The sequence below is a fragment of the Myripristis murdjan genome, chromosome 24, assembly GCF_902150065.1.
Source record: "Myripristis murdjan chromosome 24, fMyrMur1.1, whole genome shotgun sequence".
NCBI lineage: Eukaryota > Metazoa > Chordata > Actinopteri > Holocentriformes > Holocentridae > Myripristis > Myripristis murdjan.
This window is the reverse complement of record NC_044003.1, coordinates 23,067,254-23,085,174: the sequence shown is the minus strand read 5'-3', so window position 1 is coordinate 23,085,174 and position 17,921 is coordinate 23,067,254. Positions and strand designations below refer to the sequence as shown.

At 39.8% G+C, this 17,921-nt stretch overlaps 1 protein-coding gene across 1 annotated transcript; it reads right to left on the bottom strand.

Annotated features, from left to right (window-relative positions):
* Positions 1–21: 21 nt before the first annotated feature.
* opn8b (opsin 8, group member b) lies at positions 22–11,831 on the bottom strand. The gene is made up of 4 exons (XM_030046806.1): positions 11,762–11,831; positions 6,497–6,790; positions 1,217–1,545; positions 22–348 (listed from the first exon to the last, which is right to left on the bottom strand). Exons 1-4 carry the CDS (start codon positions 11,829–11,831, stop codon positions 22–24), a joined length of 1,020 nt encoding a protein of 339 aa, XP_029902666.1.
* Positions 11,832–17,921: the final 6,090 nt, after the last annotated feature.

Sequence of the window (17,921 nt, the reverse complement as noted above, 5' to 3'; positions counted from 1 at the left end):
AATGTCCTTTGTTCTGATCTGTCATTCTTTCTGGAATGTAGACCGGGCTACTTGGGACTTGGTTTCGAGAGTGACCATGTAGATGCCATTGTCGTTGATGCTATTGGAGGCGTGGCAGGCGTTAGAGCCTCTGCATAGCCAGCCTAGCTGCCTCACCTCTCTTTTGAAGCTCTTGCTGAAGATGTAGTAGATCAGGGGATTGTATACAGTGGAGCTCTTTGCAAACATGCAGGGCAGGAGGCTGACCTCAGGGGGGAAAGTACTGCTGTCATGATAAATGGACCATAGACTTACCAGACCATAAGGGGCCCAGCAGCCAATGAAGCCTACACTGATCAAAACAGCAATCTGCAAGAGAACAGTGGGATATAGTAACTAAAAAAACAACATAAAAACAGTCCTTATATAGCATTTAATGTGTATATTGTTGGCTGCAGTGATTTATCAATTATTCAGAGGACAAAAAAGAAGCCCGTATTTAAAGATATAACTACTTGTGCAAAATTTTGCAGTTCTCTTTGATCCTAATGAATACGTTTTCAGTTTGCATGCAACTAAATGTCTGGGGGAATTCTACAACTTAGGTTCATATACAAAATACAAACAAATAATGAAATACGAACAACAGCAAGTCCTTCATTTCTAATATAAACTGTTTTGTTGTATAACAATTTTGAATGTAACTTCAGAGAGCATCAACAAAAATGCTTGTTTTGTAGCATCTTTATCTTGTTGAAACCTATATTTCACATGAAGCAAATGACTGCAATTATAGTGTAGCCGAGAGTGACTTTGTACAGTCAAGTGTAATGATTGTATATTGAATGAATACTGGCCACAACACAAGAAACCAGTACTGAAAGGGTAGTGCTTAAGAACTGTTGCATATATGACCATTGATATTATACAACTGATTGAGTGTTACACAAGCAGCAATGTGTGTGTGTGTGTGTGTGTGTGTGTGTGTGTGTGTGTGTGTAATGGTGAGCTAAAGGCTGGAAAGTATATGCAATATTCACCGTCTTCTAAGATGCTATTTCATCACCTTCATAAAATCCCTAAATACTAGCTGGCTTTCCATTTCATCATCCACAATACGTTTAAGCCACAGCTGAAGCCCCTAAGGACAGAGAGATCTTTGAAATGTTCTAAGGCAACAAATGCTGTTGAATCCCTAGTCAATAACAGAGCTTTCATCTCTGGAAAGGCCACTTACTATCAACAGCCTGCGATGGAGCTTCACAATGTTGGGCACCTGCTTGCTGTTGGTGATTGACTTTTTGTAGGTGCAATAGAGCTTGATAGCAATGCCGAAGTAGCAGCAGATGATGATCACAGAAGGCATGAGCAGGTTGAAGGAGAACATGGAGATGACGAAAGAGAAGCCCTCATCTTTCATATCTCCCCAGGCCAGTGAGCAGGACAGGCCAAAAGGCTCCGGGCCGTACCTGCCCCATCCCAGTATGGGGAACAGAGCCCAGAGGAGCGCATACATCCACGTCCACAAGCACAGCAGCTTCACCTTCTTCCAACTGATTTTGTCTTCTGCACAGAGACAGAGAGAGAGTTTGCTGTTCATCTACACTAAATACTTCAACAGTCCTTGGCAAACTGATGTTTTTTCATGCTGTTTATTAAAGATTCTTGGCGCATTTACATTTGCAGCACTTAATTGAATAAGTAAATTGAATAAGTGAAATGCTGGCAATCGTTGATTGCCAGCATTTCAAGTATCCCATTAATATGTGCTGCAAGGGTCAAAACAAGTTCCCAGATGATAGAAATGAACAGAAATGAAAAAAGAAAATGTAATTAGAGCTGAGTATAGCAAAATTATTATATAACCATTTTTGGTTTAATTTTCACAGACACAAATCAATACCAATACCATCAATATTCTGTATTGATGTACATAGCTTTCAAACAGCCAACAGCATTTTTTTTCCTCTTGCATAACCAATCTATTTCCCTCAGTCATGGAGCAGACCTGCAGGCAAGCCAGGAAATGCTTGTCAGTGTTAAAAAGCTTTGCACTGAGGAGTATATTTCTGTACACTTTCAACAGGCAGAACAGGACATCTTGTGAAAAGGCACTGGAAAAATGCTGATGTGTCTGATGACTGCACAGAAAGAACATTATTGCAGGTGCAGCTGACTCCTGCAGGGCCCCACCAGGCAACTTGAACAATTTCCTAGGTAAATTAAGAATTAAAAAGGAATAAAACTAGCACAGTAATATCCTGGTGTAGGTGTTGAACCGTTAAAACAAACGAGAGTGAACGTCCATCTTCCTTTTATTATACACTCCTGATCAAAATTTTAAGACCAGTTGAGAAATTGCAAGAACTTACATTTTGCACTGTTGGATCTTAAGAAGGTTCTAAGTAGAGCTTCAAAATGCAAAAAGAAGAAATGGGAGTGAGACAAAAAAATTTGGTTTGATGGCAAGGGAAGTTTACAAAAATGGACACCAGTTCCAGACAGTGGATGGCCTCCGTGAAGCCATCTTCACCACTTGGAGCAACATTCCCACTAGCCTCTTGGAAACACTAGCATCAAGCATGTCGAAACGAATTTTTGAGGTGATTAACAAGAAAGCTTTTTTGCCTTTGCCATCAGGAGGTCATGACAGTGTGGATACCTGACAGAAAATGACACTGAATCCACATTTTTGCGAAGATTTGGGCTTTTAAAGGCAGTGGTCTTAAACTTTTGATCAGCTGATGAACAGCCTGTTTCAGTTTAATGGTTGTTTGCAATATTGGTTCTGTTACAAGGTAATTTGAGGCTTTTGTCTTGTTTTGAGCCACACACACACACACACACACACACACACACAGATTTTTTTTCAGCACTCCATTACATGGTACCTCTTCTGAGTGCAAAATATGGTGTTCTTACATCCATGTGGTGTTTAGCAGATAAACAGATTTGTTAGAGGAATAACATAACATGATGATTCCAATATACATATACTAGGCAAAAAAAGTTCTGCACCGCTTTTTCAATCTATAATTTCTCCCCTTTATTTATACCCAATAGTGTTGTATCTTATATCGTTGTAAAGCCTGATTCGTCCTCTTTCCAATGAGATACAACTCCTGCATTTCTGGAATGAGTGACACCGGTAATTGTGTGGGAAGCGACCAATTTTTTTTGACAAAATCCCCTGCAATATTTTTTCAGTTGATCATTTCTCCCATTTAACAATACCGATTGGTGTTGTCTTTTATACCGTTAGAAAGCCTGATTAGTCCCCTTTTCAATGAGAAATAAATTGTAAGGATTGTCAATTGATTGGTATGACCAACATGGCTGAACATGTCCCCTAGCCCCCTTTTTGAGGGGGGCAAAATCCCATTCAGTGTGTTTTCAGTTGATCATTTCTCCCCTGTGATAAGACCAATTGGATTTGTGAGTTATACTGTTGGAATGCCAGTCCCCTTTACTATAGGGTATAACTGTAAGGATGAGGCAACACAGCTAAACAGGTGGGAAGCACAATATTTTATTCATTTTCTACTGGACCTTAGCAGCGTGTGGAACTTCCATTTGCAGCAATAACAGCTTCACACCTCCTCCTCATGCTGATCCACTGGAAACACACTGAATGGGATTTTGCCCCCCTCAAAAAGGGGGCTAGGGGACATGTTTAGCCATGTTGGTCATACCAATCAATTGACAATCCTTACAACTTATTTCTCATTGAAAAGGGGACTAATCAGGCTTTCTAACGGTATAAAAGACAACACCAATCGGTATTGTTTAATGGGAGAAATGATCAACTGAAAAAATATTGCAGGGGATTTTGTCAAAAAAAAAAATGGTTGCTTCCCACACAATTACCGGTGTCACTCATTCCAGAAATGCAGGATCCTTACAAGTTGATTCATCCTCATTGGAAAGAGGACGAGTCAGGCTTTACAACGGTATAAGATACAACACTATTGGGTATAAATAAAGGGGAGAAATTATAGATTGAAAAAGCGGTACAGAACTTTTTTTGCCTAGTGTATAAATCCAAAACAATATCTTGTCAATATTAAACTCATTTTCTAAGGGTGCAATATCCTCCCAGGCTACACAATCAATCAATAAAGGAAGGAAGAAAATATTGGCATAACCTTTTTTTCTCCACTTTCTTACACTACCTCTGTCTACATATAGTCATCAACTATAAATACAAGCCAGGTGGCATACAGTTAGAGGCCTCCTGAGTCCTCTAAGTCACATATGGCAACGTCTACCATTCCATCTTGCTTAAAACATTGCATTATAAATAAATAAATATATAATACATATATATAATAATATAATAATAAATAATATATAATTAATTGTACATGCCATGAGTCGTAGTGATAGAACTTGAATGAGCAGAACTGGCATGGACCTTTGGTTTACGGCAAATCGGAGTATTTCTGGGTGGTTCTCCTTGCTCAGGCAACAGCTGTACATGTTCACTGATGTCACGGCATCGACGCAAGCGTATGCTTACATCGGCTAAACTAATGTAAGCAGAAACGTGCTCTGTTTTCACAAGAACATAAATCAAAGAATTGTGAAAATAACCTTATGGCTCTTCTTTTTGGTCTCCAGACCCCAGGGTCTTCCTGTGACAACTCTGATATGTCCTCTTTAATTTCAGAACCAGCGTCCTGTTGCATCATCTCCAGCTTAGTCTCCTCAGCCTATCTTTCATCCTGAGCAGGTTCCTTGTTCTCCTGAGCCCAACTCCTCTTATTCTGGTCACAGGTCGCAGTCTCAGTTTTTACTCTTAGATGCTGTTGTGCGCTGGCAAACCGCTTAGTTGTAGGTTCAGAGACATGCAGTTGTGATTTAAGACATGTGTCCTGTGTCAATAGAAGCATCCATACAGCATACTCTTTTTCACTGAGACTGTCTTTGTGGCAGCTGTAGTTAGCTGTGTAGTGCTCTCTTGGCGGTAGGAGTAGTAACATGGAAGGGCGCAAGCCAGTAATTTCGCATAGGGCGGCAACATAGGCAGAACCGCCACTGTCCTGAGGAATTCTTTTATAGCAGCTTTTCCCAGATTATGGATAAACATGCTCATTTCTGCAGGTACAGGATGAAAGGAAGAACACCCCCTGGTTCACCCCTGATCTCTCAAATATTTGGCATATTATGTCATCCACTTCTCTGTTTGACTCTGTTTCAGTTGTCTCTGTACAACCCTGTCTTGTGAATCGATGAGAAATTACCTCATATTCACAGTAGAAAAAATTGTAATTAAATGTTTTTCTTTTTAATCTCAGTGCAATAAAATCTCTAAGGATTTGAAAACAGCCTTTCTGCTTCTTCTCTTTAAACAATTACAGGCCTATTTCTATTTCTGTCTTGTTTTATTCAAGGTTCTTGAGTCATTCATCAGTGAGCAACTCAAGGAATTTTTACACTCATACTTTATCCTATCCACTCATCAGCACCCATTAATGTCATCAATGACATCACCTCTGCATTTAACAAAAAACAGCACTGTGAGTCACTTTTTTAGACTAGTCCAAAGCATTTAACACTGTGGACATGAGCTTTTGAAATTAAGACTGCTTTCAATAGACCTATCAGAGACGGTTTTCCACTATCTATATGGTGGGGTCTAGTTGACAAAAACTGATAGTCTTGTGTCTGATGTTTTAACTGTTTTGAAGGTGTCCCCCAGGGGTCAGTGTTGGGCAACCTCTTATTTATCATCTCCTGTTATTAATCATTTCAACAATCTGGATGATCAAATATCTGATACAACTATCCATCTCTATGCTGACGATATGGACATTTATTGTTCTAAGGATACTTTGACCTCAGCTTTTAACAAAGTACAATCTGCTTTTAATATTTTACTGTCAAATTTGTGTCAGCCGAAACAAGTATTGAATGCTAAAGCAACTACAACTATGGCTATGTTAGGCTATAACAAATACCTGGGATCATTAAGATGGCACGACAAGAAAATAAAAATGTTTTAAATAGCAATACATTTAAAAATGCTACATAAAAAGAGCACTGTGGAGACAGCAGCAACATCATCATCATGTGTGCAAATTCAGCAGTCCACTAGCTGTGGAAATGAAGGAAAATGCCACTCTTTTTGTCCTATGATGTATGGCTCTGTGTCATCCACCAGAGGGTAGTAATTCAACCTCCCTCTGGAGGAGGTGGTCTGGACAGTCTAGGATGGTGTGTCCATGCAATCAAAACAAGGGAACACTTCTTCAGACCATACATAAATCCCAAACAATATCTTGGTCAGTTGTATTTTTTGTCGTAGTTTGCAATAGAGGACATTGCATAAAATGGGCACTGATGTACCTGAGGTAACCCTCTCCTTCATTCTACGATATCCTACTGCTGCTCCTGGGAATGATTTGCATTGCAATTATGGTTTTCATATTATTTGATCTATAAATGAGAATAGACCTCCTTGGAAATAACAGAAAACATTCTTTTTTTTTTTATCATCCCTATTATAAATACTCACTGGTAGACTGCAGATTGAGGGAGACAAAGAGGCGTACTATGGCCATGACTGTCAGGTTCATGATGCTGGCCACACCGAAAAAGAATCCCACCAGGCCATAGTAAACACACGTAGCATCTCCCCCAAGCCAGTGGTGGCTCCAGGCAGAGGCCATAGCCAGAGGGTACATGGTGACAGCTGCTCCCAGGTCTGTCACGGCCAGATTCACACTCAGCAGCTCAGGAGGTTTCATGCTCGATGACCTTTTGAATGCCATGATGAGGACCAACAGGTTCCCCACAATGGAGAGCACAGCTGAAGCAGATGAAGGATGGGGGGGGGGGCAAGGGGAGGCAAGCAAGAAACAAAAGCAGGACATAATATAGTTTTAGTAAACAAATCAAATTATATTTCATCTCTACAGTATTTCAATGAGCAAACATATTTTAAATCACTGGTATGTTTTGATTCCATATGAGAAGAGAAGCAGTGTGATGAAACATCACTGCACTCCATCACTGCAGCCATAATTTAAAATGGTAAACATCAAAAGAACAAGAATTCATTGCATGTACAGTACACGAATGGAAAAACAAGGTAACCTCTCTTTCAATTAAAGTGTCACCAAAATAAAACTCCAGTCAGCACTACGGTACATTTTACCAAACAGACCAGCATAAATCACTGTTACATTAATCTTAGCAGTTCCTTAATGGATTTTTGTAGTTTTCTATCTGTTGGAAATATTATAAATGTTTATAACATGTTTATATTATAATAAGGATTATTAGCTTTAGTTTTTTCTTTCTTTCTGTATCTTTCTTTCCTTCTTTCTTTTTCCACATGATAACAAACAGACATGCACTTATTATTTAAGCACACTGAAGATGCTCAGTGTAATAAGTGCTCAAGACTCAACCACCATGTGAAAAATTGACACCATGACACCAAATCTATCTATCTATCTATCTGTCTGTCTGTCTGTCTGTCTGTCTGTCTGTCTGCCTGCATGCATCTCTGTCTGTTTGTCTGTTTGTCTGTCTGTCTATAAAGAGAGGGAGAGAGTGAGATAGAGAAACACCATATGCGAGATGCCAAAGTCCTATGTGATTCTGATGAACAATCTTAAGTTGTTGGTCGTGCATGCACAAGCATGTGAAACCACTGCATGCATGTTAAAGCATTTTAAACCACACGGCCTCCCTTAGCTGGCAGTGCCAATATCTTTGTAGATATTAGGGGCAGCCAACATTCTCCTCCAAAATAAAACAAGGGAAGTTCTCCTTCTTGATCATAAGAACTGGCCACCAGTTCAGCTTGAGTGCTAAATATGGTGATTTAACATTTGATTAACATTTGATGAGGACATCATACATCCACTGGTACAACAATTCTAAATGTATAAACTCCTTCTCTGGTCAAAGTGCCAATTCTTGCGCATATTTTTGTAAGTGTTCACCAAAATACCTCTAATGCATCACCTTGTATATGATCCCATAAGCCCCACTCAACATATGCTCCATTCCTGGCCCAACCAGACAATATGGACCCAGGCAGGGCATCATTACACTGGCTTATAACCAAATGTGTTGTTGATTGTAATAACTAGCAGATTGTTTTCTGAGATGCTGCATTGAATAGACCTACTTTGAGGTCATGTTAATCTGTAGCTCATATTTTTTTTGATCTGCTATGTCTGGTGTTTATTAGTTAATTTATTTTTTAACAGTAATCTGTCAGAGGTGCCAAAGCCATTTCATACAGATCCACATAATTTGCCTACACTGGACTCAGGATTCGGGTTGCAGTGCATTTAAAATGTTGCTATGTTGCTTATCTTTGAAAGTAATTATTGCTATAAATTGGCATATTGTTCATTTCAAGCATTTACTAATGGCACACATTATCTTTTTATACTTGTGGTGTAACAGTTTTCTCTCCAGATTCATCACCATTTGGCAGCAAGCCTGACGTCTGTGTGGTCTAAGCATGATATCTGAGGGGAGATTTGCCTTGTTCTAATTAGCAGGAGCAGAGCAGCCATGGTGGACATCCCACTCCATTTGAGTGCTAATGAGAGGTTCAGGGTGTATGGTGCATTCCTCCTGAGTGGGTAACAGGGAAATGAAAAGAGATGAATGAGATATGAGACAGTGGCTGCCCAACCGAGCCACTAATGCAAGGTGCTTGAAGTGGTTCTTGAGTTTATTAGGAAGCACACTGCATCACCACAATCCCATCTAACTCAGGGTCATTCTAGCACGTGGAGTGGTTCATGCCTGTAGGATTTACCTTTATTTTTAAAACAGCTTCAAAATGTTTCATGTTCATGCATGATCATTTTGAACCAATAAAATCATTAGTAGTCTGTCTTTATAAAAATACAATGGAAATCATGAAAAACAGTGTTTTGCGCTGTCCAGTTTGAATCACATGTTCAAATAGTAAAAACACTTAAAAAATGTGAAATGCTTTGTCCAAAAAAAAAAAAACAAATAATCTACACAACATAATGCACTTTCCCACGGGAAAAAAAGCACTGTGAGGACTGCAAAATATGCTTTTATTGTGGTTGTGTTTGTTAAATTTATTTTTTCCCATGCAAAATGTCACATACCGATACAGTCACCAGCACACTCTCCTGGGGATGAAATGATGAATGAAATATGAGGTGAACATCAGACCTCTGCCTCCACAGAGACCCAAAGCAGGGTGCTTGGTCCACCATGTATAATTCCACCACATGTTCCTCTCCACTGAACTCACCATTCCATGTAAAGCTTGCAGTCATATTTGACTGAGTCAGGTTGTCAACAGCGTGTTGGCAAAACAGTTAGGAGAACGTTAAAACACATCTAATGCCTGTTAAGATCTTAACAACAGATTTGGTGAATGAGTCGTCAGAGGGAATGATTCAAGATGAACAAATAAAGAAAGGTGCGATTGTGTATGTATATTGATCCATACACTTTATGAGAAATTCCCATTCTTGAAACCTAGATTTCAAGTTTTCTCTTTGAAATTTCATCTCAAGATTCACTAAAACTACATAGCAGAAGGATGAGAAGGATGAGTGTACTGATACAATGATGTAGTCTGACATGGCATAATTATAATATTCAACTGTTATATGCTTTTTGGGGCAATATGGGCAATACTGATAATATGAAACATCACAATATTTTTTACAGAATACCTTGATATTCATATAATGACAATACTGTAAGGATGGCTACTGCTGCTTTTACAAAATATTGACTCAATAAGATTTTGATTAGTGATGTGGATGACGAGCAGATAAAAGCAAATAATAGAACTAATAAGTTAAGACAGCTGCATCAGATTATTGTAATGCAGCTTTTAAGAACAGGAAAAGACAACGCGTATGCCATGTCACAATATAACAATATTCAAAATCCCAGTGCAATACAGCAAAATTTGTTGGAGCCTGTCATGCCACAAATTCATGCTGGTCATGATGCCCAAACAGAGTGCCTGACTTCCACTGAAACTGTGAATCAGCTTGAGGAGTGCCTTAGCCTGGCTGACTACTGTGGAGCTGATTACAGGCATTACTATCATCACCGTGATTATGTCCAAGCATCTCAGGCCACCACATTACAGCCACAGACGAAAAAAAAAAAAAAAAAAAAAAACAAGACAAGAAAAACGAAAGAAAAAAGAAGGAAAGGAAGGAAGGAAAGAAAGGAAGCCGCGAAAGAATCATTTTGCATTGTTTTTGTATCTCTTTCAAATTCAAAACAGCAGACAAAATATGGAAAAAGCATGAACTCTGTCCCTCTCAGTTTCCAAGCCATCACAGTGGTGGTAAGGTGGAATAGTTGCTTTTAAGAATGCCATTCACTCTGTCTGCTGGCGAAGATATTGTAAAAATAAAAAGAAAACAGCTGATGTATTTTTGCGCCTTAAACCTAAGAATGGAGCCTCATCAGTAGCAGGTGTCTTGCTCCCTATTGGTGCCAGGCCAGTATTGTTTCATCTGTACACTTACTTTCTGTAAATATTTCACTTTCTCAGTTCAATGGATTTGCTTCCTTGTTTTAGAATCCAGGCAGGTTGTGCATGTAACATCATATTTTGCCAGCGATGTTTATAACCAATATGTTTGTTTTGGATGGCAATTACATCAGCAGGGTTACAAAATCTGCCAAACTATACTTATACATAGTATCTGACTGGTTGTATAAGATGAAACTCAGGGACTTGGGGGCAGGGGCAAAATAGCAGACAATTGGAGCTATGCAAAATTGTGAAAAAATGATATTGTGATAACAGATAACAGATATTGTGGCTGCACAATAATCAAACCTTAATATTTTTAGCCTACATCAGCTGGCTGAGGCAGGCACTGGACCTGCAATGTGCACTTGAGGACTGAGAGAATGACCAACCTCATGGAGCATCTCTCAACACAGAGTGATGCTAGCCTCTTTTCCTTCAAACTTCACCAGATCATTCATTTGTTGTCACAAAAAAGGATTTTAACCACACTCGCGCTGCAACATCAGTATGAGATTCACCCACATGCACAAACACACACTAACTCGGCATCTTTATGTACTAAAACTACACAACTGCCACCAACTGTGACATGATCACCCAGATGAAAATTCTGCTTAGGGTCCCATTCTGACTGAGCTCTCCAAGCGGGTGAGTTTATGGGGATTAGACCCGACATGGTTGTTATGCAGCCACCCTGGTAACACTTGACTATACCAGAGACTGCTGTATCTGACGCGTGTGTTTACTGACAGATAGCACTGACAGATTGAGAGAGATGAGAGATGAGAGAGAGAAAAAGCAACTGTTTGATGACCTCCATCTCCATCCCCATCTACACCTGAAGTGCCCCTATCAGCAACAGAATAGATACTCAGGCGCGTAAAGCTTTGATAAGATCAAAGCGTCTAATTATGAAGTACTTTACACACCTTTTATGACTGACATACACCAAGTCTTGATTATATAAGGTGCCGCTATAGACTCCCAATGGTGTCAAACTGCATAAAAATAAGGCCCTAAAACGAAAAAAAAAAATATAAATCAATGTGATAATAATAATATAAATGGTGTTTTGCATGTTCCCTAATTTCTCACCTTGTCAGATCACGGCTTATTGGATAAAGGTTTAATCTTGAAGCGCAAGGAGCGCAAACTCTACAGGTAGGATCTGAGCAAGAGAAACATTGTGCGCGGTAACACAATGCTGCAGAGCTCTTCAACAGACCATTGTATATCAGTCTCTTAAACTTCAGCTAAACTTACCTAATACTAGCAGATAAAAGCCGGCACCGATGTCTAGCGCTGGTGACAATTTGGAGGAGTAGATATCCATCGGAAACGCAGGCAGTTGGCCACCAAACTGTGGGACCAAAATGTAACCAGTACTAAATTCTGCTGAGGTAGATAAGGCGCTTTCATGAGATGGAGACGGATCAGAAATCCGCGCTGCTGCTGCGCTACAGTGTCACATCCATCTGATCTCAAGTAGGGAGTAGGCGCAGGAGGTCCTCAGCGCGCAGCGCGGCAGCCGAACCCATGGGCGAGAGCCAGATGTTACATGTGCTGCTGAACGCTATATCTTATGTATCTCCATCCTCCTCGCGTCGGAGATTACGACAGCCTCCTGGACGTGTGCCGTGCTCATGGAGTTAACATATTTGGCCAGGGTTACTGTAGCCAATGGGGCACCAGCGCTTTCCATCACTGCTGGCTGAATGGCTGCAGCGCAGAGCGCAGCAGGATTGATCTAAAGTAGTCCCTCGCCGTTAGCCTATAGTGCATACATTTATTGGCACCCTAGAAAAAAATGACACGCTCAACTAATGCTCTGAAAACGTGGTAAATCTTAATTTCATGTGCCCAGCTCTGCACAACACTGAACTGAATACCCAATCACAAATTAATCAGTGATGAAGGCTTAGAGCTGGAAATATGCAGGCAAATAGACAAGAACATTGTTCCAAGAACAAGTGACCCCCCTCCCCCCCATTACGCGTAATAACAGTGTATATATAAAAATCCCTATAATAAAAGGCACGACAGCCTCCCAGAGTGTTAATATCACTGAAATGCAGGAAGCATATGATGGCAGTCATGTGCTGCTCTGTAATAACCATCCTTTGAATCTCTGGGTCTCTGGTGTCTCTAATCTAGTATGAACTAATTGGTTAACTAATGAAATGAGGAGATGTTGAGAATGTAAAGATTGTAGATTTTCTTCTTTTTTTGAAGATTTTTTTTCTTTTTGGGCATTTCTGCTTCTTTTGGTAGTGACAGCAGAGAGAGACAGGAAGGAGAGAGAGAGAGGGGATGACACAGCAAAGGGTCAAGGCTGGATCTGAACCTGGGCTGCTGTGGTTAACACTCCACCAGGTGAGCCACTGGGGTGAGCTACCAGGTGAGCCCAGGTGTACATTTTCTAATGACAGCTAGGACTATGCATGTTAATTTTATGAAATACTTGTGTCTATGTCCTGATTTTGACATCACTTTTGAGGAATGATGCATCTTTGTCTTCAAGCTTTTAAAAAAATGCAGTGTTCAAGTCTAACACTTGAACACTGGTTTGAGTTTGACAAAACCAGCAGGCAGGTTGCATCTTACACTGTGTTGTAGCATCCTAGAAATGATTCCGATTATCCTAATGGGGACACTATAGCCAGTTTACACAGCAGAAAAGGTCATTAATTAAAGTTCATGTTCCATTCAGAGCCAGTGCCCTGCTGGTACTGTGCATCTTGGCTCACTGGATAGGCTCTTGTACAATTAACTTTAACTGTTAACACTGCAGGCCGGTTAACATGAAATTAAACATCTAACTATCTATATAGGTCAAATTCTGGTCTGGTGTGATTTGGAAGGGCATAACTTTGCCAACACTTGGGAGGATGATGTTTGTTGTTCCCGACGGCCCCAAAGCAGTGCCTCCATTATTCTTTGTGGTTGACATGTTGCTTGTTAGCTCTCACGTGGTCTGACACATTCTAGCATACACGCTGGCCTGAAGCCAGAAAAAAACCCAAGGCAGGCCGAGTTTCATCTCAAAGCTATGGGTGCTTGTAATTCTGGGTGCACTGGCCAAATGCATCCATCTGCAGGGCCACAGCTCATCTCTGATGGGCCCCTTCAGCCTTGTGGCCCTGACAGAATCCTTATCATTTTTCCCCCAATTTCTCTGATTAAGTAAGAGGGTTCCATGTAGTTATTGTATACTGACTTTAAAGAAAAAATGACCAAGATTTTAAATGGATTTAGAAGTGCTGGAGAGATTATGACACTCGTTATTCTAGATTATACAACTGGGGTTTCTGTTCAAGCAGTTTGGTCAGAGCCATGTTGTAAGAGCCATTTCTATTATGTGTTGTGCTGTGCCCTTTAAACCTCCCACCACTTGGGGGAGCAATGTAGCCAATCTGCCAGAGGTCAGAGTTCTATATATACAATGAGTTGATTGGACTCAGGTGTTGCTGGTGGCAGGAGCACACAGTTTTAGACTGTGACCGTGACTGTGGCATCATCGTTTGTTATTTCGTATTTTGTCTATATTGGTAAATAGGCGATCTGGGGCCTGTTGCACAAAATTAGGATAAGGGATTAAGCCGGGATATTTTGGTTATCCTGGATTAATTTATCCGTGATCCGGTTGCACAAAAGTGGGATAGTGGATAGTGGGATATGTTATGACATTAGTTACCATGGAGATTTATTCTGTGGAGCTAGCCTGCTCCAGACCAGGTTAAGTTCCAGGATCTATTTAATCTCATCCCTTATCTCAGTCAGCAGTCACCACAAACGGACACTAATAGTTATTCCACTGCCCACTACACATTGTTATCACATCAACACCTTCCTAAAATAATCACCTAAGTCATTTTTTTCAGGTTTTTCAGGAGACACAAAAAAATTCACCAAAATTAACTGTATGATATTTATCGATAATTTCACTCAAAAAGTTTATATATATATATATATATATATATATATATATATATATATATATAAAGATGACTACTGATATGCTAAAAACAATGTCAGTCAATTATGTAACATAACAGAAATAAATGACTTAGGGATATTTCTGAACATGCCTTTGTTGACTTTTTTTTTTTTTTTTTAATTACACCAAGTGGACATAAAGTACAGACAGTAGACATACAGTACAAAACACAACAGCCAGCACAATTGCAGTTACAATGACATGTATATAGGAAAGGTGTGTGTGTGTGTGTGTGTGTGTGCGCGCGCGTGTGTGGATAACTAAACAATAAAGTAAAGATCAAATTAAAATAAATAAATAAATAAATAAATAGATAATAATAATACAAATACAAATACAAATACAAATACAAATACAAATAATAATAATAATAATAATAATAATAATAATAATAAAAGAAAACATACATATATGCCCGCACAAACATACACATACATATGCATACACATGTTATATGTATATACAATAATATAATGAGAGGTAATATAATGCATTATGATGTGATGTAGCACAACATGATATGACACAATATAATATATCTAGCACTATAAGAAATAATATTACATAACATAATATTTCAGTTATATAATTAATATTATAATTATAACACTATAATTATATAATTATACTATATGTAATAACTGTATAATTATATTATATATAATAGTTATAATAATAACAATCATATGTTGTATAATTATAACATAACCTAATGTAAATGAATATAACATGGCAGCGACAATCATCAGAGTAGTAACTGATTAATGTATATATTTATATATTGGTATGTGATAATATGTACACTATATTACCAAAAGTATTCGCTCACCTGCCTTTACTCATACTATGAACTGAAGTGCCATCCCATTCCTAACCCATAGAGTTCAATATGATGTCGGTCCACCTTTTGCAGCTATTACAGCTTCAACTCTTCTGGGAAGACTGTCCACAAGGTTGAGGAGAGTGTTTATAGGAATTTTTGACCATTCTTCCAAAAGCGCATTGGTGAGGTCACACACTGATGTTGGTCGAGAATGCCTGGCTCTCAGTCTCCGCTCTAATTCATCCCAAAGGTGTTCTATCGGGTTCAGGTCAGGACTCTGTGCAGGCCAGTCAAGTTCATCCACACCAGACACTGTCATCCATGTCTTTATGGACCTTGCTTTGTGCACTGGTGCACAGTCGTGTTGGAAGAGGAAGGGGCCCGCTCCAAACTGTTCCCACAAGGTTGGGAGCATGGAATTGTCCAAAATGTTTTGGTATCCTGAAGCATTCAAAGTTCCTTTCACTGGAACTAAGGGGCCAAGCCCAGCTCCTGAAAAACAACCCCACACCATAATTCCTCCTCCACCAAATTTCACAGTCGGCACAATGCAGTCTGAAAGGTACCGTTCTCCTGGCAATCTCCAAACCCAGACTCGTCCATCAGATTGCCAGATGGAAAAGCGTGATTCATCACTCCAGAGAACGCGTCTCCACTGCTCTAGAGGCCAGTGGCGGCGTGCTTTACACCATTGCATCCGACGCTTTGCATTGCACTTGGTGATGTGTGGCTTGGCTGCAGCTGCTCGGCCATGGAAACCCATTCCATGAAGCTCTCTGCGTACTGTACTTGGGCTAATCTGAAGGTCACATGAAGTTTGTAGCTCTGTAGCAATTGACTGTGCAGAAAGTCGGCGACCTCTTTGCACTATGCGCTTCAGCATCCGCTGACCCCTCTCCGTCACTTTACGTGGCCTACCACTTGGTGGCTGAGTTGCTGTTGTTCCCAAACGCTTCCATTTTGTTATAATAGAGCTGACAGTTGACTGTGGAATATTTAGGAGCGAGGAAATTTCACGACTGGATTGTTGCACAGGTGGCATCCTATGACAGTTCCACGCTGGAATTCACTGAGCTCCTGAGAGCGGCCCATTCTTTCACAAATGTCTTGTTTCACAGTCTGCATGCCTGAGTGCTTGATTTTATACACCTGTGGCCAGGCCAAGTGATTAGGACACCTGATTCTGATCATTTGAATGGGTGAGTGAATACTTTTGGTAATATAGTGTATTTAGATATGTTGATATATATTGCAGCAGGGGATAAGATCAGACTGGGGCATCAGGGGGGTAAGCAAGAGGCCCTCCCACCAGGTCCAAGTGGTATGGCCGGGTGCCCCAGAGGGAGAAAGGCGAAACGGTAGTAGGTAAAAGGCCTTTGTTGACTTAAGCAATTGTAATATGTTATATGCCAATGTTATACTAAAACTCATCACTTACCAATTGAGGATGAGCCCTGGATCATTGATATAACTTCAGTGGCAGAGAAAATTTTCTTTCTTCTCGATACCGCTGCCATCTTGAAACGCTTAAAATAGCCTAAAAAATTTAAAATTGCCTAAGTCACATTTTCTTTTGACTTAGGCAAAATAAAACTACCTAAGTCACAGTTTTGACACACTCTTGATTTAGGCTATTATACTTCAGGGGTAGAATGACATGATCTGTTCAACTGAGGATGCTGGCGATTTTACCAGAGGTGGCCAGCATCAAGAGGGGATTACTTAGGCAAAAAACTCATTTTTGACAAAAAATGACTTAGGCGATTATTTTAGGAAAGTGTCGAAACTAGACCCACTGTCATTATTTAAACATTTGTGATCATTAATTTCAATTATTGTAGATAAATGATGATTTTAGATGATGTTGCAATCATTAAATAATTTACAGTTTCCTATAGACTATAAAATACACATCCCATATAAATATAAATACACATCAAAGAGTAACATTATGTTCCTTTATTGAATAAGGATAAATCAAAGCAGGTAAACCATCAGCTCCTTTCAAAACTGAAGTCACACAGTGACTCTACAAGATAGAAAGCACAGAATCAAAGCATATTATACAACACAAGAATAAAGACACATTCAAAGGTCTGTATGTAATACACCCTGCACGTCTGCACACTGAAATAAATGCAGGACAAATCCATACACAACAAATGAACAGACAAATGAATGGATGCAGTAGCAAGCTTGAATACACACAGTATACAGCACAAACGACACAAGAGGCCAAATCAATTTAAATTGAATAAAAAAAGAAAAAAAAATCCTTTGCCAATGCAGGCCATATTTAAGTTAAATTCACAGCATGCGTGTTAACGAAAATAATTTAACACATATTGGCCACTGAGCAGCTGACCACTGTCGTCATCAGGGAAGATGCAGGACTGTCCCAGTCTACATGTGATGGCACTCTGGGGGCCCTCTCCTTCCTCAGGCAGGCCACATTGTGGAGGACAGCACAGGCCACAGTGATGTCACATGCCCTCAAAGGGCTGACCCTTAAGTCCTGAAGACAGTGAAAGCGTGCCTTCGGGAGGCCAAAGGTCATTTCAGTCCTGGCCCTTGTCCTGGCATGGGCCTGATTATAGGCCTGC